Source organism: Gekko japonicus, unplaced genomic scaffold (assembly GCF_001447785.1).
Source record: "Gekko japonicus isolate JY-2015 unplaced genomic scaffold, Gekko_japonicus_V1.1 scaffold202, whole genome shotgun sequence".
NCBI classification, from domain to species: Eukaryota; Metazoa; Chordata; class Lepidosauria; order Squamata; family Gekkonidae; genus Gekko; species Gekko japonicus.
This window is the reverse complement of record NW_015170893.1, coordinates 36,330-62,589: the sequence shown is the minus strand read 5'-3', so window position 1 is coordinate 62,589 and position 26,260 is coordinate 36,330. Positions and strand designations below refer to the sequence as shown.

General features: G+C 41.5%; 1 protein-coding gene across 1 annotated transcript in view; it reads right to left on the bottom strand.

Annotated features, from left to right (window-relative positions):
* Positions 1-4,523: 4,523 nt before the first annotated feature.
* The window catches only part of LOC107116536 (peripheral plasma membrane protein CASK-like), a gene marked incomplete at its 5' end in the record, with an annotated part of 55,268 nt that continues 33,531 nt past the window's right edge, over positions 4,524-26,260 (bottom strand). Inside the window, 5 exons of the mRNA XM_015418464.1 lie at positions 4,524-4,907; positions 12,441-12,524; positions 19,256-19,458; positions 21,515-21,595; positions 21,682-21,762. Of these exons, the coding sequence (XP_015273950.1) occupies positions 4,731-4,907; positions 12,441-12,524; positions 19,256-19,458; positions 21,515-21,595; positions 21,682-21,762 (626 nt within the window). The remainder of the gene's footprint in view (positions 4,908-12,440; positions 12,525-19,255; positions 19,459-21,514; positions 21,596-21,681; positions 21,763-26,260) is intronic.

Genomic DNA, 26,260 nt, shown 5'->3' with positions numbered 1-26,260 from the left:
TTGCTTTTAACGGTATGAAGATCCATGATCTCCATCCACGTAGTTTGATTCCTAGCTAAAGAACCAGAGGAAAAAGTATTTAACAGAAGACCTATAGTACTCTCTCCATATGAACTGTATGGCCCTCCCCTACAACACGCATGATCCGAGCCTGTGTCCCTGGGGCAATGGGATTTTAGCACCTATTGTGTACCTCTAGAAGTTTCTGAAATCATGCTCTGTAGAAGTGCAAAGCCAATCAGCGTGATGTACAGAGGCCATGAAGAAGTATCTAACTTCATACTAGCAGTATGGCTTTTGGTTAAGCTTTCAGATTTTAAACATACTTAAATTAATCCAGGTGGTCAGCCATGTTGGTCTGAAGCGGTAGAACAAATTTAGAGTCCAGTGGCACCTTTAAGGCCAACAAAGGCTTATTTATTAATTCACAAACCTTTGTTGGTCTTAAAGGTGCCACTGGACCCTAAATTTGTTAAATTTATTACATTTATTAATGTAGTCCTATCACTGTAGCCTACATTTATACACTAAATTATAGGGAACTCTGCATCTGCAGGGTACTAAAGCTACTTAATTTTTAAAATGTAGCTTCTTAAATGTGTAGCATCTGATTTAAGCACTGAAGATGAGAGGATTTTAAAAGGCTTGTTAAGCAGCACTTAGCTTCTCTCCCAACAGTCACTCAAATTACATTAGCATGCTTGGTCTTTGTGATGTCCATGCTCTTTCAGTACTCTGCTAAAATGTTCACATCAGTGAAATTGACTTTTGCAGTTTACTTCAAGTGGCTGCAATTAGGAATCTTTTCATGGCTGCTTACACCTACTTGATACACACCACAGGGTTGCATTTTCAAGCAGCTACCACGCTGCTAAAGGTGCACATGGATTGTATCTAAATTACCCTGATTTCAGTGGAAACTATTTCCAAGTGACCCATTTCAGTGCACGTACCAAGCACCCCCCACACACTTATTTATTTACTTCACTTATACCCCACCTTTCTCCCCAATGGGGACCCAAAGCAGCTCACATCGTTCTCCTCTCCTCCATTTTATCCTCACAACAACCCTGTGAGGTAGGTTAGGTTGAGAGGGTCTGACTGGCCCAAGGTTACCCAGCGAACTTCCATGGGCAGAGCAGGAATTCCAGCCTGGGTCTCCCCAGATCCTAGACCTGCACTCTAACCACTACATCACACTGGCATAAATACAGCCTGATGCAATAAAGCTTTGGCATAGAATTAAGTCTTCAACAACCAGAACTTTTCCAATTGATTTTGATTTGGCAGCACTATTAAAGCATCTTAGACATTAAGAAAACAGAAGCCCTCCCACTGTTGCCCCCCCCCCCCGGCACCAAGGATACAGTGCATCACTTGCCCCAGACTGAGAGTTCCTATCTATACCTTGTTAATAGCCACTGATGGACCTCTGCTCCATATGTTTATCCAATTCCCTCTTGAAGCCGTCCATGCTTGTAGCCGCCACCACCTCCTGTGGCAGTGAATTCCAAGTGTTAATCACTCTTTGGGCGAAGAAGTACTCCCTTTTATCCGTTCTAACCCGACCGCTCAGCAATTTCATGGAGTGCCCACGAGTTCTCGTATTCTGAGAAAGGGAGAAAAGTACTTCTTTCTCTGCCTTTTCTATCCCATGCATAATCTTGTAAACCTCGATCATGTCACCCCTCAGCCGTCGTTTCTCCAAGCTAAAGAGCCCCAACCTCTTTGACCTTTCTTCATAAGGAAGGTGTTCCATCCCCTTAATCACTTTAGTTGCCCTTTTCTGCACCTTTTTCAATGCATACATATTTATCATTCCAAAATGAAGAAATCAGAAGTCCAGTATGCTGTTAGAAGGGGGGGGGGGGAAGAGAAGAAATAATATTAAACTGTAAAAGGAGATACAACCTTCTTGAATCAGCTCACTGATTCCACACTCAGAAAACTCAGAAAAGCCAGTGTGCTGCAGTGGTTAAGAGTGTCAGACTAGTATCTGGGATACCCAGGCCTGAATCCCCACTTGTGCCATGGAGGCTAGGCTGGGTGACTTTGGGTCAGTCACACTCTCTCAGCCTAACCTACCTCACAGGGTTGTTGTGAGGATAAAATAGAGGAGAGGCGAATGATGTAAGCTGCTTTGGTTCCCCACTGGGGAGAAAGGCAGGGTATAAGTGAAGTAAATAAAATAAATAAGAATACTGTGCTCAATTTCTTAAACATTTAGGGAGTAAAGACACATTTGGAGTTTGCTCTAGCAGTACTGCCAGTACAATGTTCCAAAGCATGACATCATGGTTACTACAATCCCATGTACTTTCATGACACACACCATTAAAATAATTAAGGTTAAAGAAATGACCTCTGATACATGTTCTTAAAATATTTTGTGCCAGCAAAAAGTGTGTAACGCACATATCAGTTCAAAAGCTGTTTGAAAGTGGCATGGAGTACACACTGAGATAAAGGCAGGTGATCATTCAATAGTTAAGGGCCTTCTTGTAAGTTAAACATTATCTTTACTGATACTTGGATGAGTCCTACCCCCTAACCTACCATTCCACTGAAGCAAAGTCTGAAGCTGTTGAAGCAAAGCTCCTTGGAGGATAGCTGGATCTACCCCACTACCAACACCATCTGAAGAATTGCCTCCTGGTGTTCCGTGACTCTTTTGGTACTAATGCACTGGGACTACACCACAATAAACGTAGGGAACTGATAGCAACCAGTTGCAGTTTTATCAGTTCCAAAGGAAAATGAGCAGAATCAGAGTGGATGACCAATACTAATGCTCTTTTCGAATTTTTAGTCTTTCTTAAAATGGTAGCATACCTTAAGTTCTGAAATCATCTACATGTAAATCACAATTTTGCATTTTAACGTTGAGGATAACGTTTTTCAAAAACATACTGGCATTTAATAAAAGCAAAAAATCCATATTAAATAATAAAAATGTAAAACAATCAGTCCAAGGTACAACAATACTGGTGATAAAAAGTGGTTAGGTTCACAAAGACATCACAAACTGGGATGGATAATGTTCAATTTCCCTCTACCTGGAGAGAGGGAATAAAGAATACCCTTGTTTAGGACTGGTTAGAAAAATGAAAAAGTATCAATAACCCTGAGATGAATACATGGTTAAATTTGCTTAGTAAGGCTTGGTACAAGAAAGTAGGGCAACTTTGCACATTAGGTTAAGAACACATTTTCTCACCAGAATATATAAAGCGGGGAGGCACTGGCCAATCAGGACTTCCCTGTGACTTGTACCTATACTACACGTTTATTACATGTGTTTGGGGACAAAATATTGTCTTTTAACATGTACAACATGGGCACATGCTAAGAAATGTTAATGTATGAAGCAGCCCTTATCTGCTATGTGAGCCACAATTCTTGAAGACTTGCATTCAAAGCAAAAACTCCAATGACCACAAAGCTGGTGAGAACTTTTTCTAAACATCTACAAAGGATTTGATTGACTGCTGAAGAACCTGAAGAATCCTGTGATGAAATGAATGACCCAAGGCATTTAATTGTTGAACACATAAAAGGAAGTATATTTAAAATAAAAAATTGGTCAGACTGTAGAGTCATTTACCGTTTAAAGAAATTTACAGGGCTGCTGCAGATGAGTCTTTTGGAATTGTTAGTTTATCGCAGTGTCTAAACTGGTTTCTTCATTGCACAGTATTTTTTTTCTTAAAACGTGTGCATTTTCAAAACAATTACATACATATTAAAAATCAGCATTTCTTTGCTTAAACGTAATTAAAACGTTAATACTCTCAGACAACACATATCTGAAATGGTGAAACCAGTAATTTTTCCCCCGCCCACCTTTACAACAAATTAAGTTGAGACAAAATTACAAACACGTTTCACTACATGATTATTAATAAAAATTAGGATTTTTGTTTATAAAGTTGCCCAAAATGCAAGGGATGTGCATAGGTTTTACAACTTAGTCATAGTATTGAATTTTATTCCTTTGGGTACTTTTCCCCATGAACGGAATGTACTTTGCTGTAGATTACAGTTTTTTTTCAACACAGATACACCAACAGCATGAACGCTTGCGACTGTCCACATGCATTAAGAGTCAAGACCCAACTTCAAATCTCTATAAGTTTTACAGAGTTCTTCAAAGAGACAGTATCACATTATCTGGATATTACATGAAAGTACTCCAAATGCTATTCTAAAAATAAAATAAAATAAAAAAGCAAAGAAAGGCCATTAAGAATTTAAGAATTTTTCTCATCCATGAATTGGCTAAAATTTCAAATAAATAAAGGAAAGCAAGGTATTCCAATTCACAAAATCAGACTCTAAAAAGAATGTAGTGTTCCACCCCCAAGTAACAGATCATATTATTATTAAAATAGATTATAGAAAGCAGCATCTATTTTGTGCAGTTTTAGGGGCCTTTGAAATTAAAAGCTATGATTTTCAAAAATATAACATTCCAAAGGATTGAATAATACATATATTTAAAGATACATTTTAATAAAGTTTAGGAGAACTGATTAAAAAAGATACTGTCTCTTTAAATTAGCGTTTTCTCCTCCTATCTATAAGGACATGACGATAATTATAAATTTCGGTCACACTACATCTAGGTAGTCTCTAGGGGCCAAGACCTGCTGACACAAGGTCAATAACAAAGAGGTTGTTCCATGTATGAGGCGGTTCCCAGTAATGATAAAATTCTTCTGGTGATAAGACTAATACACCCAGGAGACAGGAACCCACTGCGATGCTGTACAAACAAGCTCAATGGCTTCCTCCAGATGCCTGATTGTTTCATCAATTTCATTGTTGATAATTGTAAGATCAAAGTAATGTGCATATGTTCTCTGTAGGATTTCAGATTCCTTCTGCAAGCGCTGAAGAGATTCATCCTGCACAGTAATTGGGGCAAAGGGAAGGGAAAAATTGCATCATTTTGTCATCACTGTATGTTAAATTTTTAACTTACAAAGAAGGAAACAGCAACACTATATCCTTTCATAAGAACTCATTAATAACTGTTTTTATCTTAGAAATTTAGTACATAATGACTACACTGAATTTATTATACTGCTTGCTTCAACTGCACAATGTAAATACAGCTACTTATTAGGTTCTTCACATCACAACTGAACACGTATCTACTTTCAGGAGACTTAAATTGATAAAGGATGATATGAGAAAAAAGGGTCAAACATAAACAAGGAACAAGGGAGGACTGCTACTTCATTAATGAAAACACATCACATACACAAATACAATCTCCCTTATGCAAAAATATACTTCTACTGGGTCAGATCCAACAATCCATCACGGAAGGCACTGGTGGATACAGATCTTTGCTGCTTTCCTCTCCCTGGAAAGGTGATTCCTAGTGTCATGGCACCTGTGTAACTTGAGGAAGGGGACAAAATTGCCCCCCCCCCCAGCAGTGGAGCTGTGCATGTGGAGGAATGAAGAAGGGGAGATTTTGCTGGATCCAAGACACTCACTTCAGCATGTATGTGGGCTGTAACATTTATTTCAATGGAGCAAGCACAAATATATGTGTGCCTGCTCTCTCTTTCAAAATGAGTAAGATAACCTGTCTGGACAAGACAGCTTCATACACTCACAGAGAATTCCTTTTGTCATTAGACAGGCATTACTGAAAGCAAGGTATATACTCATAAGCAAATGTGTGGGCTGCCACAGCAAGTTACAGAGTCTTAAACCGAGGGTAAAAGGTTATATGCTCATAACTGAAAAATATATATTACTCCCAATCTCAGACACCCACTTTCACAGACACTCAGTCTATCCCAAAGGTACCACTGTTTGCGTTTTCAAAGATGAGGGCTGGTCTCCAGTCTCTGGGACAAAAATATGTAGGACAGAGATATGAACAGTATCATGTGTCTTATAACACCAGCTCATCTACAATGCCATTTCCTCACTTTATTGCTTTCCTAGTGAAACTACTGAAGCAGTTTCCATTTACAGATCCAAAGAAAGGAAACAGTGACAAAACGGTATGAGGCTTTATCCTGACCACGCCTCACTCCCTCAAGTACTATACCCCTCCTATACATGGGCGTACCTCGTGAACAAAGAAAACAAACGCAAAGTGCTGAGTTACAGCTTGTATGATTCAAATGCCCAGGACTCAGTAGCCAGGAGACATTTCTGAATAATCAATTTTAGCATAATAAGTGCTTTGTTGTCACACCAATTTGTTACACTCAGTCTAGTCATCTCCTCTTGAGGCTACATTCCTGTTGCATGGATATAAATTTCACAGCAATAAATAAATCATAATTTTGTACCCAGAAAAATGAAATACTCCCCCCCCCCATCCACTGCTGTTGTGTAAAATGTATCCATGTAAGGAGTGCAGGCGTGGACAGGTCTGTGACATCACAGATGAACATCTCCCCTCCCCACCAATGCTCCCTCTAAGCCGTGGAGTCTTGTGAGCAAAGATTATACTTTGTGAGCTACTGGCATTAGAGTTGTGAGTGAGCAATTTGGCTACTGCATAAATTAGTTTGCTCTGGAGCCATCCTTCTTGAGCGAAGACAAAAATGTGTGAGCCGGAGGCTAAAAAACTGTGAGCTAGCTCACACTAACTCACTTTAGAGGGATCACTGCTCCCCACCCATGCTTATGACATCCCTTTGTGGCTGCATGGTGCTACAGCAAAGTGAAAATGAATGCTCCTGTGAACCTGATTGGTCCTCTAGTGCAGTTAGAAAGAAACTAACAATAAGCTAGCATTTTAAACCCTTCTGCAAGGTACAAGAAAGCCTGGGTGAGATAGCAGAATGAGTTAGTTTCTCAAGTGGCAGCAGATGCTGAGAGAACTTTAAAGAAAGAACATAATTGAGTCTACCAAAGAATTATGACTCCCACTCAGCAGTCCCATGCTCCTGCTCCATGGAGCAGTGGGAGCAAAATGGGTGAAAAAAAAACAGTGGCCCCGGTCACACGGGCCGGATATTGCGCGCGCGGGGGGGGGAGGCGTGGCTAATTGCCCTGGCGCAGTTTGATCTGCGATTACACGATCAGACGCGCCGGCAGCACACCACCGGTCCTTCCCTCGGCGCCGGTGGGTAAATGAGGGACCAGAGGGGAATGCCACACGCCGGTGCGATCACACCACGGGCGTCTGGAGGCAGCCTGTGGCAAACGTTTACTAGTACCTTGGAGGTACTAGTTTTTTAACGCGCATTGTCGGCGGTAAGCCACGGGTGCGCTCTACTTCCCAGATGTTGGGGTGTGATCACGCCCGGATAATCCGCCCACCATCCGTGCCTCTCCTGCGGCAACTTTGCCGTGTGACCAGGGCCAGTGATGACTTCCAGCACAAACCTGGAAGTAATATTACCACGTTGGAGTGATGTTCTAAGTTTCACATAAAACTCTACTGGTTTACCATAGAGTTTCAGGTGAACCTTAGACTGTCGCCCTGATGCAATGATATCACTGCAAGTTTGTGCCAATTTCATTGATTCTGTCCCCCCAAAGTTTCCCACCAGCTGCAAGCACTTGGCTGGCAACACTAACAATGGCTAAAACCCTGGAATGACCAGAGTAGAGCTGAAATAACTGAATGTTCGGAAAATTTCAACGGGAAATGGAAGAAGATAAGGGAGTCGCTGAGCAGGGAATGGCCAAGGAAAGACTTAGGCCCGTTTTAAAGTTTCAGTCAGGCTGGGTATGTCCACATTACAACTTGTGCCAAACTGGCAGTGGATTAATCATACAGCCACAATCAATATTGCAAACAGTATCTCTGATAGTCTCTGCTGCTCCCCACACCAATATATTGCATGCAACACTGCTGATACAAAGTCAGCGATTATAGAGGTATTGTGTAAAGTGCACCATACAATTAAAGAACATTTGCTGCAAATCATCCAGAAAGTACAAAGGTCTAGATACGTTACGTTAAGTTTCTTCCCTATCCTATCTCACCTCCAGCATAGATCTGGTTAAAAAGAACTCCATATATTACTTTACTAGAGGCACAATCTGAATAATTTTGACTGGCTTTTAAAAAAAGTATACTGTAATTATTTTAAAATGATGTCTTTTTTCAAATGTAATGCATTTTTTATCTTCAGCAGATTGTGCCTACAAATGGTGATAAACCTCAGATTTATATATTTGTTAGGATTGGAGTTAGTCTTTCCTATCTCAGGCAACTGGTACAACTGTCTCAGGCTTCCTCTAAAATGAGACAGAATCCTTTGGATGGCAATAAATTGAGGTATCTATGCAGACAGACTTCAAGAAATATTTTCTGAGCCAGGTACAAACTTTTAATATGCAACTGCCTTCCTGATAGCATTTCAATCTCATGCATCATGAAAGAAAAAAAATTGTTTCTGAAATGGCATCTGATGGTAATTGGCTTGAAGCCCAGACTGGCTATTTAGCATTCTGTTTTTGAAACATGTACACACTGTATTTCTATAATTAGGAAATGGTCAATGCTTTTGCATATCTATAAGATGTAGGGAGGTGAGGCTGATGATTAGTTTTTTAGAGGAATTTCTGCAGTTCACTAACTTCCTCTTTCATACTCCCAAAACAGCTATTCTCTCATAGTGGCAAGCCATGTGCAAGACAGAATTTGCTCTGAATGGGCTATATTCATAAAGGTAACTCTAAATCTAGATTATATATATGCAGTACAACATCTGATTGTTTTGACACGCAATGTATACTTTGGACAAGAGGCTACTGTTAGGACAGAATATGGAGAAATACAATGGTTTTCAACTGGCAGAGGTGTCAGACAAGGATGTATTCTATCTCCCTACAATCTACATGCAGAACATACCATAAGGAAAGATGGATTAGATTTAAATGAAGATGGGGTGAAAATCAGGGGAAGGAAGGATCTGTTTGAGATACACAGATGATACTGCACTACTAGCAGAAAATAGTAAAGACTTGTTAAACCACCACTGCTGTAGGTTAATGCAGAAAGTGCCAAAGCAGGATTACAGCTGGACATCAAGAAGACAAAGGTAATGTCTACTGGGGAATTACACATCTTTAAGGTTGATGATGAACAAATTGAAATTGTTTGAGATTTTCTGTTCCTTGGTGCCAATCATCAATCAAAAGGGAGACTGCAACCAAGAAATCAGAAGGCAATTGAGACTGGGAAGGGCAGCCACTGAAAGTTTTAGAAAAGATTCTTAAGCATAAGGACGTGTTGTTGGTGGTGACCAAGATCAAGACAAAGCATAACACAGTATTCCCCATTATTGTGTATGGGTGTGAGAGTTGTGATAGTGAAGAAAGCTGACAGGAAGTAAGTTAATTCATTTGAAATGTGGTGTTGGAGGAGAGTTTTACAGATATCGTGGACCACCAAAAAGACAAATGTAGATTCTAGCTCAAATCAAGCCTAGAAGCTCTTCCTAGAAGCTAAAATGACTAAACTGAGACTATCGTACTTTGGTCATATTGTAGGAAAACAAGAGTCAGTGGAAAAGACAATAATGCTAAGAAAAGTTGAAGGCCACAGAAAGAAGAAGAAGAGGAGGAGGAGGAGGAGGAGGAGGAGATTGGATTTATACCCTGCCCTTCACTTGGAGTCTCAGAGCGGCTTACAAACTCCTTTTCCTTCCCCGGCCCACAACAGACACCTTGTGAGGTAGGTGGGGCTGAGGGAGCTCTTTCAAGAACTGCTCTTTCAAGGACATCTTTAACAGAACTATGGCTTGCCCAAGGTCATCCAGCAGCTGCAAGTGGAGGAGTGGGGAATCAAACCCGGTTCTCCCAGGTTAGAGACCATCTGCTTAACTTCTATACTAAACTGGCTCTCAGAAAGGAGAAAAAGAGGAAGACCTAACATAAGATGGATAGATTCACTAAAGGAAGCCATAGCACTCAGTTTGCAAGGCCTGAACAAGGCTGTTAATGATAGGATGTTTTGGAGGTCATTAATTCATGAGATCACCGTAAGCCAGAAGTGACTTGATGGCACTTAATACACAATCACTCACACACGCATGCACATGCACACATATATATATACACACAAGTCTACACGCAGGACTGGATATTGTCATAATATTTTCCATATCCACATTCTGAACAAGACAAGTGTTTTAAGACTATGCTCTCAGGGGCAAGCTGGAATTGGAAGGAATTTTAGTTAATGACTGAAAATCCTAACAAGACAGAAAAGCTCCTGGTGGGTGGAAGTTCCAACCTAGGATTTAAGTGTCACCCATTCTGGATGGGGTTGCACTCTCATTGAAAGGACAAGTCAGAAGTCTGGAAGTGCTCTTGGACCCAGGCCTACTGCAGGATACCAGCTTTGACAGGTGAGCCAACTGTGGCCTTTCCTGGGCAGAAAGGATCTGGCCACTGTGAAACATACCCTGGTTACATTTAGACTAGTTTACTGCATACACTCTACGTGTGCCTGCCCTTGAGAAGTGTTTGGAAACTTCAGCTGCTACAGAATGCTGCAGCTGGGATGTTGACTGGAGTGGGTCATAGGGACCGTATCACTCCAGTCTTGGCCCATCTACCCTGGCTTCCAATTCACACACACACAAAACCTTTATTGGCATGAAAGCACAGAACATCATGGAAATACGGAAAAATACTAAGATGCATAAGTCACACTTGGCTTCCAATTTATTTCCAGGAACAATTCAAGTGCTGGTGCTGGGAACCAATATACCTGAATGACTGCCTATTACCTTTCCTGACCACACCACCACTACACTCATCTTCAGGGGCTCCGCTTTGGGTGCCTTTGCCTTCTTAAATCAGGTGGCTGACAACCCAAGAGAGGGCCTTTTTGGTCATGGCACAGAAGCTCTGGAACTCTCTCCCCAGGGAGATTCGTCTGTCCTCTTCTATTGCCATCTTCCACCAGCAAGTGAAGATTTTTACTTTCATTTGACATTCCCTCAATAATCCCTCCTTCCTAACCAATGTTTTAATGTATTTCATATATTTTAATTGTTTTTAAATTGTTTTACATGTTTGGGAGGGGAGTTGATTTTAATGTTTTTAAAATGTAATTTTATCATGTATGCTTTAAATTGTTCGCTACCTTGGTAACTTGTGTAAGAATGGAAAGACAGAATACAAATGTTGTAAATAAATAAAATAAATAATAAATAAAAATGTCTGCTTGGTATTTACCTCAAAAAGCTTCAGAACACTTTCATTTGCTTTTTATGCATTTACTTAAATAGTGAAAATAATGTCAAATTGGAAATTAGTTGTCCACATTAAAACAATATTAAAATACTTAAGGGTTACATGTTATACATTCCTAGCTGGTACTTACAGGCAGCTTTCTGCACCATTTTGGCAGCTAGATAAAATTAGCACAAGTGCAAGAAAATGAGAAGAAAAGCAAAGATGATAATTCAAGAAAAAATAAAGAAAACAAGGGTAGTCATGTAGGATATGTCTGCAACAGTACCTCTTATTAAACATAATTTCAGTTTGAGTCTTTTGGCTCTGTGTTAATTTCAATGCATTGTCTACAAGTAGGGGTTTCCTTTTGCTTGGGAATATAATCTCAGGTTTTTCCTTTAAAATACTGAAATATGCATAATTACACCTGGCCACCCATGTACACAGTATTAACTTTGTTGTAAAAGGGGGAAAGTATGTGGAATTTTAAATCAGCCAGATTTTGGCGATCTCAGAAACAGCCTTTTACTTCTGTCCTTGTCAAAGCACGTCTAATCAATGGATGAATAAGCTCAAAATATGCTTTAAATTCAATAAAAATATTAAATAAAATATTTGATAAAATATACTAGAGACGCCATTTTGGACTTTTTAAATCTGGTTTTTAACTTTTTATTGTAATTCTGTTTGTGATTAGAATTTTAATGGTTTTGAATTTTTTTGTGGCTATATACCTTCTGTTGTATATCACCAAGAGCCCTGCCTAGTAAAGATAGGGCAATTAATAAATCAAGTAAATAATAATGAAATATTCTGATAACACTTGGGTGGGATGAGGACCACCCCAAGGTATTTCTCCAGACTCATCATGAGAAAGGTTATCACATCTTCACTGAGGTGCTACTCATGGAGAAAGCAGGAAGTAGTACTCAAATTAAGGAAAGTTAGTAACAGGAAATGTTATGAGATGCACCCTTCATTAGACTGGTTATACAAAAACAGACTGGTACAGACATACCTTTCGAAATGTACGCTTTAAAGGTGAGTTTAAACTAACACATGGCAAGGCAAAAGGGATATTTTATATGCAAATAATTTGTTAAAAAAGAAGACCTGTATTCTAAAACTTTATTGGAGTACAGAGAACAAATTCTGCACTTTATGGAAGATTTCGCCATTACTTCCAATTATCTATATCTTAGTTTATGTTCTGGTATTTATTAAACATTCTGCAAATTAGATTTCTTTGTAATAAGTCTTACCTCATGAATGCCTGGGGTAATTGTAGGTGCAGCGATAAAAACAACAAAAGGAGCAAATTCTGCAGTCCTCAGAACTTTCAGGGCCTAAGCAAAGATCATTTTAGAAAAGGGAACACAGCATAAATTTTAACACATATAGAACAAAGGCATATGATTTTGGATACATTTGGAAATGAAGTTGTAAATTAACAGGACTCCCAACCTTGCAATGACCTAAAACTGTCTGTATACAACATTTTAGTTACTTCTTTCTTGCAGCAGGACTAAATGCCATAAAAAACTAAATAAATAAGTTCACAAGTTTTGCTGGCTTCTGTAACCAGCCATTATGTGTGGTTGCCACTGCCTCCATCACTTCTCCAAATCCTATGGCCTTTACAGAAGACTTTGGAGAGGACATACAGGCTATCACTTTAAGCCAGCCTTTGAAGACATTTGGAAGCAGTGAGGTGGCGCTCACAAGAACTCTGAATAGTAGCAGGATCAGCCTTTCTCAACCATTAGGAAGAGAGATAACCCTCCCACTGCACAGAGAACTTAAGAACAGAAGAACAGAAGAGAAGCCAATGTTGGAGCAGGCCAATGGCCCATCTAGTCACACAGTGGCCAAAAATACCAGGTGCCATCAGGCGGTCCAGCAGTGGGGCCAGGACACTAGAAGCTCTCCCACTGTTCCCCCCCCCCCAAGCACCAAGAATACAGTGCATCACTTGCCCCAGCCTTGGAGAAGGATGTGGGCTCACACTTTAATTTGGGCAACCAGTAACTACTGGTTACTAGAAAGATTTGTGGTTGCTGCTAGCTACCTCATCATTGCACCTGTGGATTTATGTGACACAGAAAACTTTGGAAAACAGGTATTCAAACTGTAGCTCACTGGCAGAGCATCTGCTTGGCATGCAGAAGGTCCCAAGTTCAATTCCCGGCATCGCCAGTTAAAATGATCAGATAGGCGGAGAACCGCTGCTGGTCTGAGAAGACAATACTGACTTTGATGGACCAAGAGTCTGATTCAGTATAAGGCAGCTTCATGTGTTCAAACTGTGTGCGTATGGGGGAACAGGCCCTGCAAACTCAACTGGAGTTTCAAGTACTGTATACATAGTAGTAATTTGTACTGCTGATAAGAGGGTGAGAATCTGTCCTTATATATAATTGAATAGTGGGTGCCAAGGTTCTAATTCTAAAATGCACTCCCTTAGTGTATGGCTGATGGCACTGCTCCTCAGCATATATCGCCACCAATCAGAAGGCAAAGCCCGGGTCCCGCCCACACCACAACTGCTGCGACAACCTGGTCTTTTGCATATGGAAGCTGATTGGACTTCAGTCCATTCCACACCTCAAACTCCCCCACCCCCGCAAGGCAGTTGGGATTTTCAGTTGCATAACATACCTCATAGGGGAGAGGAGAATGGGTAACAATGGTTACCACTCTCCGGGTGAGGGCTACAGATAACTCAAACATACAAATGCTCTTCAGGTAGCAGAGATCAGTCCCTCTGGAGAAAACAGTGGACTCTGTCATTAAACCCTGCTGAGGTCGCCACAGGAAACTGACACTGTTTGCCCAAAGCCAGAGCACTCTCCCAGAGCCTCTTTCTAGATCCTGTTGTATTTATTTCCGCAACGGGCATTATTTCTAGTTTACTATAAAAAAGCTACTGCTGTCTTTAGCACTGGGTATTGCTATAGCCCCAGGAGCAGCAGAGTGTTCTGCAACTGGAATAATAAGCTCCCAGAGTGGAATGATGGCCCCTAGTAGTAGCATGAGTGTTCTGGGACTGGAATGACAGTCCCCAGAGTGGAATGACGGCCCCCGTCATTGACACCAGCATAAAATATTTCATTCCACCATAAGGTTTGTGATTACAGGTGCTGAGCACTGATTTCAAGCAAAGGAGCTGTCATTTATCCCCTGGTGACATCTAACTGAGCCATCCTGGGACTAGGTACCTGCAAGAGGCCCCTAGACAATGACCAAAGGGAGCACAGGGGGTTGTAATGGGAGAGGTGGTCCCATAGGTATGAGTGTCCCAGACTGTTGAGGGCTTTAAAGGTTAACAGCAACTCCTTGAATTGGATCCGGAGAATAATTGGTAGCCAGTGCAGCTGCTGCAGAAATGGAGTAATATGAGCTGACCATGATGTTCCAGTCAGCAACCTGGCAGCTGCATTCTGGACCACCTGAAATTTCTGAAGCATTTTCAAGGGTGGGTAGCCCTATGTAGAGTGAATTGCAATAGTCCACTTTGGAGGTGACCACTGCATGGATCAATGTGGCAAGGTTTGACTGACAAAAATAAGAAGCCAGCTGGTGGGCCTGGCATAGGTGAAAAAATGCTGCCCGTGCTACCATGGACACTTGTTTATCCAATGATACAACAGAATCCAAGCATACCTTGAGGCTTTTTACAGAGTCTACAGCTGTCAACTGGGCATCATTGAGTCATGGGAGTGATCCTCCAGCTAGCATCTCAGTCTTTCCCAGCCACATGACCTCAATTTTGGATGGATTCAACTTCAGCCAGCTCCCCCTTAACCATTGAACTACCACATCCAGTCACTGGGATAGTGCTGAGAGCCCTGCCTCCAGTTGCTTATCCAGCAGGAGGAAGAGCTCAACTTCAAACCTCCTGATGACCTTGGCAAGAAGATGCATTTATATGTTAAGTGACATCGGAGAGAGGACTGAACCCTGTGGGACCCCACAATTTGGGTCTTGTCAGGAGACCTCTCCTCCCTGATAGCAACCCTCTGAAAGCATCCCTGGAGGAAGAAGGAGAACCAACTAAGGGCAGTGACCCTTACCCCCAGGGACCAAATGGTCCAATCAGGACCAAATGGTCAACCTTATTGAAGGCCGCTGGTAGATCCAGAAGGATCAACTGGGCCAGCATGCCTTTATCCAGCTGTAGACAGAGATCTTCAACCAAAGAGACCAGAGATGTCTTGGTCCCAAAGCCAGGCCTAAAGTCTGACTGAAAAGGGTCCAGGGCATATGTCTCATCCAGGAAAACCTGGTGCTGCTCGGCCACTGCTCGCTCAACTACCTTCCCCAGAAAAGGTAGATTAGACACTGAGTGGTAATTGGCCAGCTCCTTTTTATCCAAGGAGGGTTTCTTTAGCAAAAGTCTAACAATCGCCTCCTTAAGGGAGCTGGGGAAACAGCCCTGTGAGAGATAAATTAATAATCTGTCTCATTCCACTTTGTGGAATGATTTTACCAGCCACAAGGGACAAGGATTCAAGGAGCAAGTAGTTGGCTTCACAGCTGTCAGGATCATGTCAACATCTGCTGGGGTGAGCAGGCCAAAAGCGTTAAAAAAAGAACCAGCCATTGCAAGTGGAGCCCCCATCCCACTACTGTTATCAAATTCAGAAGCCAATTCCAGGTGGAGCTTAGAGACTTCATCCGCAAAAGAGTTCGCAAATGAATCACAGCTGAGAGCCAAATCAGTATTAGTTTAAGGACACACCAAAGGGGAGGTTAATTGTCAAACCAATCTGAATAACTGAGCTGGTTGCGAGCTAGTGGATGCAATGGAGGCTGCAAAATAATCTCTTTTTGCTGCTTTCACTGCCACCTCAATAGGCCTTCAACTGGGCTCTATAGTGTGTCCTCACAGCTCCATCCTGTATTCGTCACCAATTCATTTTTAGCTGTCTGAACAGCCTCTTAAAATCTCTTGGACTCTCATTATGCCAAGGAGCCACAGAGACATGAAGGCGTAGAGGGCATCAGGGAGCCATCTGATCAATAGCTTCCTGAAGACCTCTATTCCAAATCTTAGTCAGCTCACTGATGGAACTGCCGGCAGGTTCAGATAAATTCTGCAGAGCATTTTGGAAACCATCAGGATCCATTAGTCTCCTTGAGCAAGCATAAATATGCTCATTGCCCCAGCAGGGAGGGAATGGCCACCCCCAATGACCCTTAGACCAGTAACTTCAGTCCCAGAACACTTTTACTACTCCCAGGAGCTGTCAATCCAGGCCCAAAACAGTTCTCCTACTCCCAGGGGCCATCATTTACTCTGGAACCTGTCATTCCAGTCCCAGAACACTTTTGCTACTCCCAGAGGCCTTCACTCCACTCTGGGACCTGTCATTCAAGTCCCGGAGAACTTCTGCTACTCCCAGGGACTGTCATTCCACTCTGGTACCTGGCATGTTCAGCCTTGTGCTGGTAAAGACTAGGAATTCAGGTACCTCTGCCTATACCTTAAAAGCTGACAAAGCGCTGAGATGGCTCAGTGCTACTGAGTAGTAAAAGAGACGGCCAGTTTGGTGTAGTGGTTAAGTGCGCGGACTCTAATCTGGGAGAACCGGGTTTGATTCCCCACTCCTCCACTTGCACCTGCTGATGTGACCTTGGGTCAGTCACAAGCTCTGGCACAGCTGTCCTTGAAAAAGAGCAGTTTGTGTCAGAGTTCTCTCAGCCCCACCCACCTCACAGGGTGTCTGTTGTGGGGAGGGGAAGGGAAAGGAGTTTGTAAGCCGCTCTGAGACACCTTTGGGTAGTGAAGGGCGGGGTATAAATCCAATCTCTTCTTCTTCTTCTTCTACTTGGTGCAGCTCCAAAATTTGTACCCCCCCAGATTACATTCTGAGATAATTTTGTATTGCAGATCTATGATCAAATCCTGAAGAAATTAATGTTTTAGTTCTAATAAATTGGGCATTTTTCTATTGCTTCTGTTTATTTTTTAATGAACTAGCATGGCCCATGGGAACTAATTTTTACATTCTAAGAGTGAACAAAACACCATGCAATCACACCCTTTTCCATGTTGTAACAAAGCACTGTCCAGTAATTAGCAGCCTTTGCACTGGTTCACCTACTGCATGTGCTATACAGGAATTGTAAAGTGATTAGTAAGAACCAGTTGATGATGGTGCTAGACATGGACTTTTGAGGCTAGGTTTTCAAAATTCAAAAATCCAGCTTTAATCTAGCCTCACTGTGTAACTTTGACCAAGTCAATATAGCTTTTTCTAACCTACCTCTCAGGGTTCTTTTGAGATGTTTATTTATTTCATTTCTACCCTGTCTTATTTCCCAACAGGGACTCGAAGTAGGAAAGGGGCCCCAGTTATACCCTCTCACTCACGGCCTACTAAAACCTGGAACTGGCCCTGCTTCCAAGGCCTGATTTCAGTCAGCTGTCTGTGTGTGGGGAGACTGAAGAGGGTAAAAGATGGAAAGTAAGGAAGGAAGCAGGGAAAGGGGAGAGAAAGAGAAGCTGCAGTGGGGGAGAACAGAAAAATGCAGCTAGGTGCATGGAACAGAAGAAAAGGAAAGAAGCTGCCAGGTGGAAGGATGGAAAGCTGAAGACTAGTGGAGGGGCAGATAAAGTTAGGTTGGTTGGTGGGATAGAGGGTAGGCTTGCCACGTCCCCCCGGGGGGCCGGGAAACCCCCGCCCGAGAGGCCCATTACCTGCCGCCGGCGGATTGGGCCCCGGGGGGGAACCCCACCCCCAAAGCACGCGACGTGCCCGGGATCGGGCCCTGGGGGGAACCCCACCCCCAAAGTACGCGACGTGCCCAGTGTCAGCACGTCACCCGGACGTGACGCAGTCGCATCGGGCGCGGGCCTGTGGTCATCCGAGGGAAAACTCTATGGTTTTCCCTCGGATGATTGTGGCCCCGCCCCCGGCATGCCCGACATGGTTGCGTCCCTTCTGGGTGACGTAATCGCGGCGCGCGTGCGCTTTGCGTGCACGCATAAACTCCCAGAGCAGCGCTGGAGTCCCCCGCTACACCTACGGTAAGGACTTGGCAACCCTAAAAGAGAGTGAGGAGAAAGAAGGGAAAGGGAGCAGCTATGGGGGCTGCCAAAGGGAGAACAGTGTAGAGGATACAGGGAAAAATACAATCCTCCCTATGATCTTCATGGGTTCCTTCACTTGTGTGTTTGTGTGCACATGCATGCACACAGACATATACACATTGGGATTCCTGCATGCCCCAACAAACCTCCCCCAAGCACATACATACAGGGCAAGCAATCGTTTCATGCTGATCTGCCTCTGCTTTCTTGTTCTCCCATCTCAGAAGAAGAAGAAGAGGAGGAGATTGGATTTATACCCTGCCCTTCACTACCCAAGGGATTCTCAGAGCAGCTTACAAACTCCTTTCCCTTCCCCTCCCCACAACAGACACCCTGTGAGGTAGGTGGGGCTGAGAGAGCTCTGACAGAAACTGCTCTTTTTCAAGGACAGCTGTTATCAGAACTATGGCTTGTCCAAGGTCATCCAGCAGGTGCAAGTGGAAGAGTGGGGAATCAAACCCAGTTCTCCCAGATTAGAGTCCGCACACTTGACCACTACACCAAACTGGTTCTCAGAGCAATCCTTCAACAGAAGTGGCAGAACCATGGCCCAAATTTACACACTGCATGTGCAGATTAATTTATTGAAATGAAAATTCTTCAGTTGCCAACAGGGGAACTGCTTCCCAAGCCTACAGGCTACTGCTAGATTGAGATGAATGGTTGTATGCTTATCAATGCCACTACAAACTTAAAGGCCAGGAACATTTAAAAAATAAAATAAAATTGCATCTAAATTTTTCAAAATTAAGTTTTTCACCATGCATCTGTGTTGGAATGCATAATGGTATTCATTACTTAGCTCTACCAGTCTCATTCATATTAAGTGGAAAATTTTATGTTCAAATATCCTTTAGTTTTAAAGAAACAACACCAATCCTTTAAGAAATCCTTTTATCAACATTGTTAAATATCAGCCATTTTCGTATAAGAGAAAGTTAGTTACTTGTAATGAAATTTGCATGTTATTTCTATATCTACCTGCGGTTCTACATCAAGTATTGCAATTAATCCCTGTTCATGGATCTTCCGTATCGTTTCCAGTTTTGTCCCATACATTGCATCCTCATGGCTACCATATTCCAAATATTCATTGTTGGAAATGTCCTGCATCATTTGGTCATGTGATACAAAGTAATAATTCTTCCCATTCTCTTCATCTTTCTTTGGTGGTCTGGTTGTATCTGTAATTACAAGAGTAAACGTCAAAGGTTTAATGTGATTAAACTTGATTTCTCTTGTTTCGACACCCCAGCCAATGCATAAATACACTGTTGTGGTTTTTAAAAGGCTGTATACTGATGAAAAAGTCATCCAGGAGTAAACATTGTAGAGTATTACTTTAATCTTTAGATATGTACAAATAGAAACCTGCAAGGACTGGGGGGGGACTCATTTCCCCTTCCACCACTATTTCTTCTTTATGCTGTTGAACAATAATAAGCAACCATACCTAGGTGAATCATGAAAATTAAGTAGTAGCAGGTAGCCTGAAAGTTGCTGCCAGGTCTGGCTCAACAAGTCCTTCCTCAAAGGCCAAAACACCCCTGTAAAGGGCCCTGCCCCCCACCTCCCTTTTACTAACAGAAATCAAGCCTAAAATGCTGTGGTTGCCTAGCAAAGGCCACTGAGGGCTTCTGTTTCTTAAAGCTACAGGTGCTTCCTTTATCTTTTTGTTTTAAACCCTAATGTAATTTTTGTTTTCATATTTCAGATTTTTTTGCAAATCTGGGGTATTTTTCAGCTTTGCAAAAAGATCTATCTTGTGTGTTCATGGGCCCAGTCTCCAGATTTAAGTATCTTCAGGTGTGGCCAACTTAGCTATCAAAATATATGATCTTTGCAAAGTTTATCATTATTTAATTCAGTTTGGTATTCATACCTTGAAACTGCAGATTTTTTCCTTCTTGAAAGAAACCTTCTGAAAGTCTCTTCAAAAGATTGTTTTAAAAACTAATTGTTTTTGTTTGGTGTAGTGTAGTTTGGTGTAGTGGCTAAGTGTGTGGACTCTAATCTGGGAGAACCGGGTTTGATTCCCCACTCCTCCACTTGCACCTCCTGATGTGACCTTGGGTCAGTCACAAGCTCTGGCACAGCTGTTCCTGAAAGAACAGTTTGTGTCAGAGTTCTCTCAGCCCCACCCACCTCACAGGGTGTCTGTTGTGGGGAGGGGAAGGGAAAGGAGTTTGTAAGCCGCTCTGAGACACCTTTGGGTAGTGAAGGGCGGGGTATAAATCCAATCTCTTCTTCTTCTTCTACTGTAACTATACTCAAACTATCTTAAAGGTATGCTATCTCGTCTCCATTATATTTTGCTGAGGGGTGGAGCAGGAGGAAGGAAAAAGTGTATATGAAGTTTGGAGTAGATCTGGCAACAGAACTCTGAATTCCATCACCAAGGTGGGTGCATGGGACTAATGCATTATTCATCACTGCAAATGGAGAAATTCTATCACCTATAGAAGGTGTTGGAACTGAAGTTTGTTTTGGGACATTGCATGCCAAACAAATGCTATAACCACTGGGCAACAGTCCCTCCCCCTCCCTTCCCTACTTCTACAAGCATTACAGAACTTTTATTTATCCCCCTTTCCATAGTAGTCCTCTGAGATCTCGAAAATGCTGCACCTGGAGGACACGGAACCCTCACAAATAGCACAGGAGGGGGGAGTGGGAGTTGCAGCAGGAAGGATTATTTGGTAAAAACTCCCCCTCCCCTATCCAAAAACATCTTTGGATTTAACCCTATATGCTTGATGTTTATCAAATTAAAACTGCTATGTGTTCCAGTGAGGTATCTGTGATACAATGCAATCCTATGAGGAGCAAGATGGCATAGGATACTAATAGTCTGTGGCAGGAAAATGAACACAAGTGTCTTGTAACATTTTAAAGACTAACAGATTTACTGATGCACTCTCTTTTGGGGACTGGGTTTTTGTTGTTGTTCATTTGCACAGTCAAGTCCGACTCTTCGCGACCCCATGGACCACATCATGCCAGGACCTCCTGTCTTTCGCTGTCCTCTGGAGTTTGCGCAATTTCATGTTCATTGCATCTGTAACGCTGTCTAACCATCTCATCCTTTGCCGTCCCCTTCTTCTGTTATCTTCAATCTTTCCCAACATCAGGGTCTTCTCCAGTGAGTGCTCCCTTCTAATTTGGGTTTATATAGTAATAAATTAGGTACCTCACAATACTTAATGTTCAACCACCTACCAAACTTAGCATATTACTTACGTGGAATAGGATATGCAAATCTGTCTGGGTGTTTTGTGATCAGTGTATTTTTTATATGTCTTCTCCCAACACCATGTGCTCCTATAGGAAACAAATTTAAAATGATCACTGAGGTTCAATAATACACTGTTATAATTATAGAACAAAAGTCATATTCAAAAAATTACCTAGTAACACTAGTGTTTTCCTTTTGAATGCTGGCAATTTTATTACTTCTTCATATGTGACAAGATCTAATTGATCAAACACTGCAACAGAAAATAAAAATCAGAAATAAGAAAAAAATACTGAATCATGCTTATTTCCCACTAACACCATATTTGATTTTATGATCATTATATTTGCATCAAAATGCTATAACTAAACTATTATAACAAAACATTTTCTTCTTACATTTTTACTAACACAAGATACTTCACAAGAACAGTTAGATCAAGAAAAATTCAAATTACATGCTTAAAAAACTGTGGTTGGAACCATGCAGTATAGAGATTACAAATAATTACAACTTCTGAAAGTGCTGGGATCCCTGAAAGTGAGCAATAAAATTTATAGACAGTCACAGATGAATACAAATATGAGAACATCTACTTACTATAAACAGTAAATTTAGATATTTTCTCAAAATGAATAGAAAACTAAAAGCTTAATTTTATTACTTTATTCTTTCAGCTACATTCAGACACTCTTCCACATAAATCTATCTGATTAATTGTAAGTAGAGTTCTCTTTACACAGAAGTGCTAATTTTATATTAACATGCTCTTTAAAATGTTGACAGCGAATGAAGATCTAGAACAAAGAGGATGGCTACACTGGAAACTACAATGCCTTCAGTGTAATAGAAGCATTTAATAAAATATGACCCCAGCAATGATTTGTCAACTGTCCTTATGCTTACTTGCAGTACTACAATCCAACGTCAATTGTCACGATACTGCAAATAATTTTAAAAACTGCTCTGTTCTTTCTTGTTTCCAACAATGAAATTTTGTTGTTGTTGGTACAACAAACCCTACAGAAAAATCCCCCTGTAACTGACAAAAGGGCATCTTTCAACATATAATTGTAATGGTGCAACAGCAAAGAAGTTCCAAACATCACCCATATGATTTCGCATGCTTTCAAAAAAGAAAGAAGATTCTTCAGCAATCATGGCTAGGGGTGTGCATTCAGATCGACCTGATTTGAAAATGTTCCCCAAAATACCTTATTGATATTTTTCAGGTATATTTCGGTATCCCAAAGGTATCCAGGATTTTTCAGGAGAACTGGAAAAAAATCCTGAAAAAAATCCCAGATATATTCGGGGATTACTGGCAAATCTCAAAAAAACAGATGAGTGGTTGGAGGAGATTGATTGGTCCTGCTGGTCAGCTGCTTCTTGGGATTTCTTCTGCAGTCCCTTTAAACAGGGAGCATTTAAAAGGGACTGCAGGAGACAGCCTGCAAAACAGCTGGGGGGGAAGCACTCTCCCTGCTGGGCTCAGCTGAGGCTCTCTTGGGCAGTCCAGTTTAAAGAGACTGCCCAAGAGAGCTTGTGAGGCAGCTGAGCCTGCAGAGACTCTCCCCACTGACTCAACTGGGGTTCTTTAGAGGGCTCTCTGGGGCAGTCTGGTTTAAAGGGACTGCAGGAAAGAAATCCTGAAATCCCCAGCTGACCTAGTGGGGAGGTTCTCCTCAGGAGCTCATCTGCTTTGTGGGCTCTCTTGGGCAGTCCCTTTAAACTGGACTGTCCAAAAGAGCCCCAGCTGAGCTGCCCATCATCTGTTTTTTGTGGTTTTGTTGCTGCTTTTTTCCTTCTTTGGTTTATTGGACACGAAAAAATCCAGGATTTCTGAAAAATCCCAGATCTGAATACTTTATTGGTATCAGGTTCTGGGTTTTCCTGGGAATCTCATTTCCCCCCGGCTCCAATAAACTCAAACTGAAAAATATCGAGAGAAAAATTGCATACCCCTAAATACTGTTCTAAATCAAGGGTCCCCTTCATGGTGCCCATACGTGCCATGGTGCACACCAAAACCTTTCCTGGTGCTCTAGAAGTGCTTTTAGAATGTGGATGGGGCCAGGTGAGGCTTTTACCTAGCAAGGCTTCTGATTGGCCATTGGAGATTTTACTGGCTGTGCAGATTTTTAAAAAATGTTGCTTTGGCAGCAGCTGTCACCACAATACAAAGAACTTCTCTGTGTGACTGAAGGTAAGCCGCGGCAATCATTTAATGACTGGCTCCACCTCCTGAGGCAGTCATTTTATGTCAGCTATTTTGTTGCTGTGCCCATCATATTGTGTCAAAATTTCAAAGGAGCTCTCAGGCTCAAAACATTTTGGGACCCCCATCCTAAAGAAATGAGTTCAGATGTATCTCTCTGAAATTGCTGGCATGATATTTTTGATGTGGTGCAGAACAGTCTAGAAAATCTTGTCTGCTGGTACATGATGTTGGAAAATGTTCTGCATATAAAATAAAACCATACAACAGCTACATCAGGGTTCCCCAGTGTGGTGCCAGTAGGCATCATGGTGCCCACCAGTACGTCTCCTTCTGCCTGCTGAGCTTTTAAGAAAGTGGGCAGGGCCTTTACAAGGCAGGGCGTGTTACTGGTTGCCCTCATTGAAATGAAAAGGTTTTTAATGGATACAATAGCAGCAGAAGCCACTGGAGGCTCAGGCAGACTAGTAAGCATCCAGGCTTTGGTTCCATTCCCTCTACAGGCTTCCCTTCTTTTTATTTTTCTTCTCTTTCTCTTTTCTTTTTCCTGGGCTTCCCTTCATTTATTTTCATTGCCCTTTTGCAATTATTCTGTGAAGTGAGGAAGGACGTATTGCCTTTGGCCTTAACTACTGTGGCAGCCATTTTGGGGTAGTGCCTCGCCACACCTTCTCAAAATTCCAAAAGTGCTCGCAGACACAAAAGGTTAGGGACCCCTGAACTACTTCACCTTGTTGATAATATAAACTGAACATTTTGGATTAAAAATACATCCAGAGAAATTCAGGATATTTTATCATAGGTTATTAATTTATACATCCCAAATGTTATTCAAAAAATACAAAGTGCTGTCTAGCTATGTTCCAGTTTACTAAAAACAGACTTAAATATATTGTTCTGGGTGAAAACAACATGAAAACTTAAGCTGTATAGCAATTTCCAGCCCAACCCTGAATACACCACCACTGGAGGAAACCCTAATGTGAAGAGGCCATTGCAAAATTAGTGGAATCAAACATTCACTGTATTCTACATGTGACCACTAGTGATTTCAGAGTTTCCAAACAGAAATGAAAAAACAAATTGTACACAAGATTAGAGGAGTACATGGACACATTTAGAGACTGAAATTTCAAACACTTCTATATTTCTAGCCAACAAAGAAAAGGAATTATTGAAAGGAAACAGTAAGAAGCAAATAAAGAGGCATTGTCACTTGACAGGTTACTTACATGCACAGAGGCCATTGGGATTAAGACAGCATGAAAAATGTACAGGGGTCATTGAAATATGGCTTGTAATATATTAGTAAAATAAAAAATATATGCACAAAATAAACTTTCATCATGCAATATTCTAAACACAAGGCAAATAAATCACATTAAATGATAAGCATGTTTTAGAAAAGCTTGATCTGGTCTATGTAGCAATTACTAGCATTAAAGGAAGCATAATTTCATATAAAAGGTATAGTATTCGAAGAACTCACAATAATAACGGTAGAAGGTTTATAATTATATATTTAAACAGACTGCAATATGCCTTGACAATTTATTTCAAAATTTAAAAAATAATGAAAAGTAATATCTGTAGCATAGGTTAGTAATAGACGTGGACTTAAAACAGACTTTTGGGGAAATGGAGCCTTAAGGTTACCAGTTCTGAAATAATTAGAGCAGAAATAAAAATCAAGTAGCAGTAATATTTGGTAGAAACCAAGAAATACTGGCAATTCATTATCCATTGTAAAGAGAAATGGGACAAACTTAACTATATTGGATTAAAGTACAGATTTAGTTCATTTTAGAGAATGCTTTCATTTGTTATCTACTTTGTTTATTTTATTATAACATTTACATCCTGCCTTTCCCTATGAGGCTTACAATTTGTTGTACTAAAACCATAAAATAAACCATTCTTAACAATACTCCATAGAAAACCCTATTCCTGCAGCTCAAGTCCTGCTGAATGCACACACAGACAGCATGGCTTCACAGTGCTTTCTACAAACTGTCAAAGATGATGCCTCCTATATCAGGGTACCTGTCCCATGAAAGCAAGCAACCCTCGGTGAAGAGATGTCTCAAATGTGATAACCAGTAAAACGTAATGGGTGCACAAGGACACATGGAGAGTAATGATCTCCATTTATAGTAAGGTTTTGATAATTCGATAATCAAGAAGGCAATAGCATGCATCCTCTTTTCCTCAATGTGCATTGAGCCGTTTGACTGTGAAAGGGCTGGCTATTGATAGGAAGAGGTGGAACAACGGGGTATGAAGGATTTAAAAAGGGAGTAGCTGGGGGAGTAGTTTTAGTGGCTGTTCTGTATGCCAGGAGTTTTGACTGTTAAAACACCACTTAATTACCCCTACCTCAAAGCTCATGACCAAGTGCCCTCAGAGAATGGCTGCAGTGCTGTAGATAGACTACCATCGCCAGATTTCAGTAGAATTAGCTCCCTCTACTTGTCTTTGGGAAGGCTCCTTTACTGAACTAGGCTGTTCCCAAATCTCCTTTGGCACACAATTG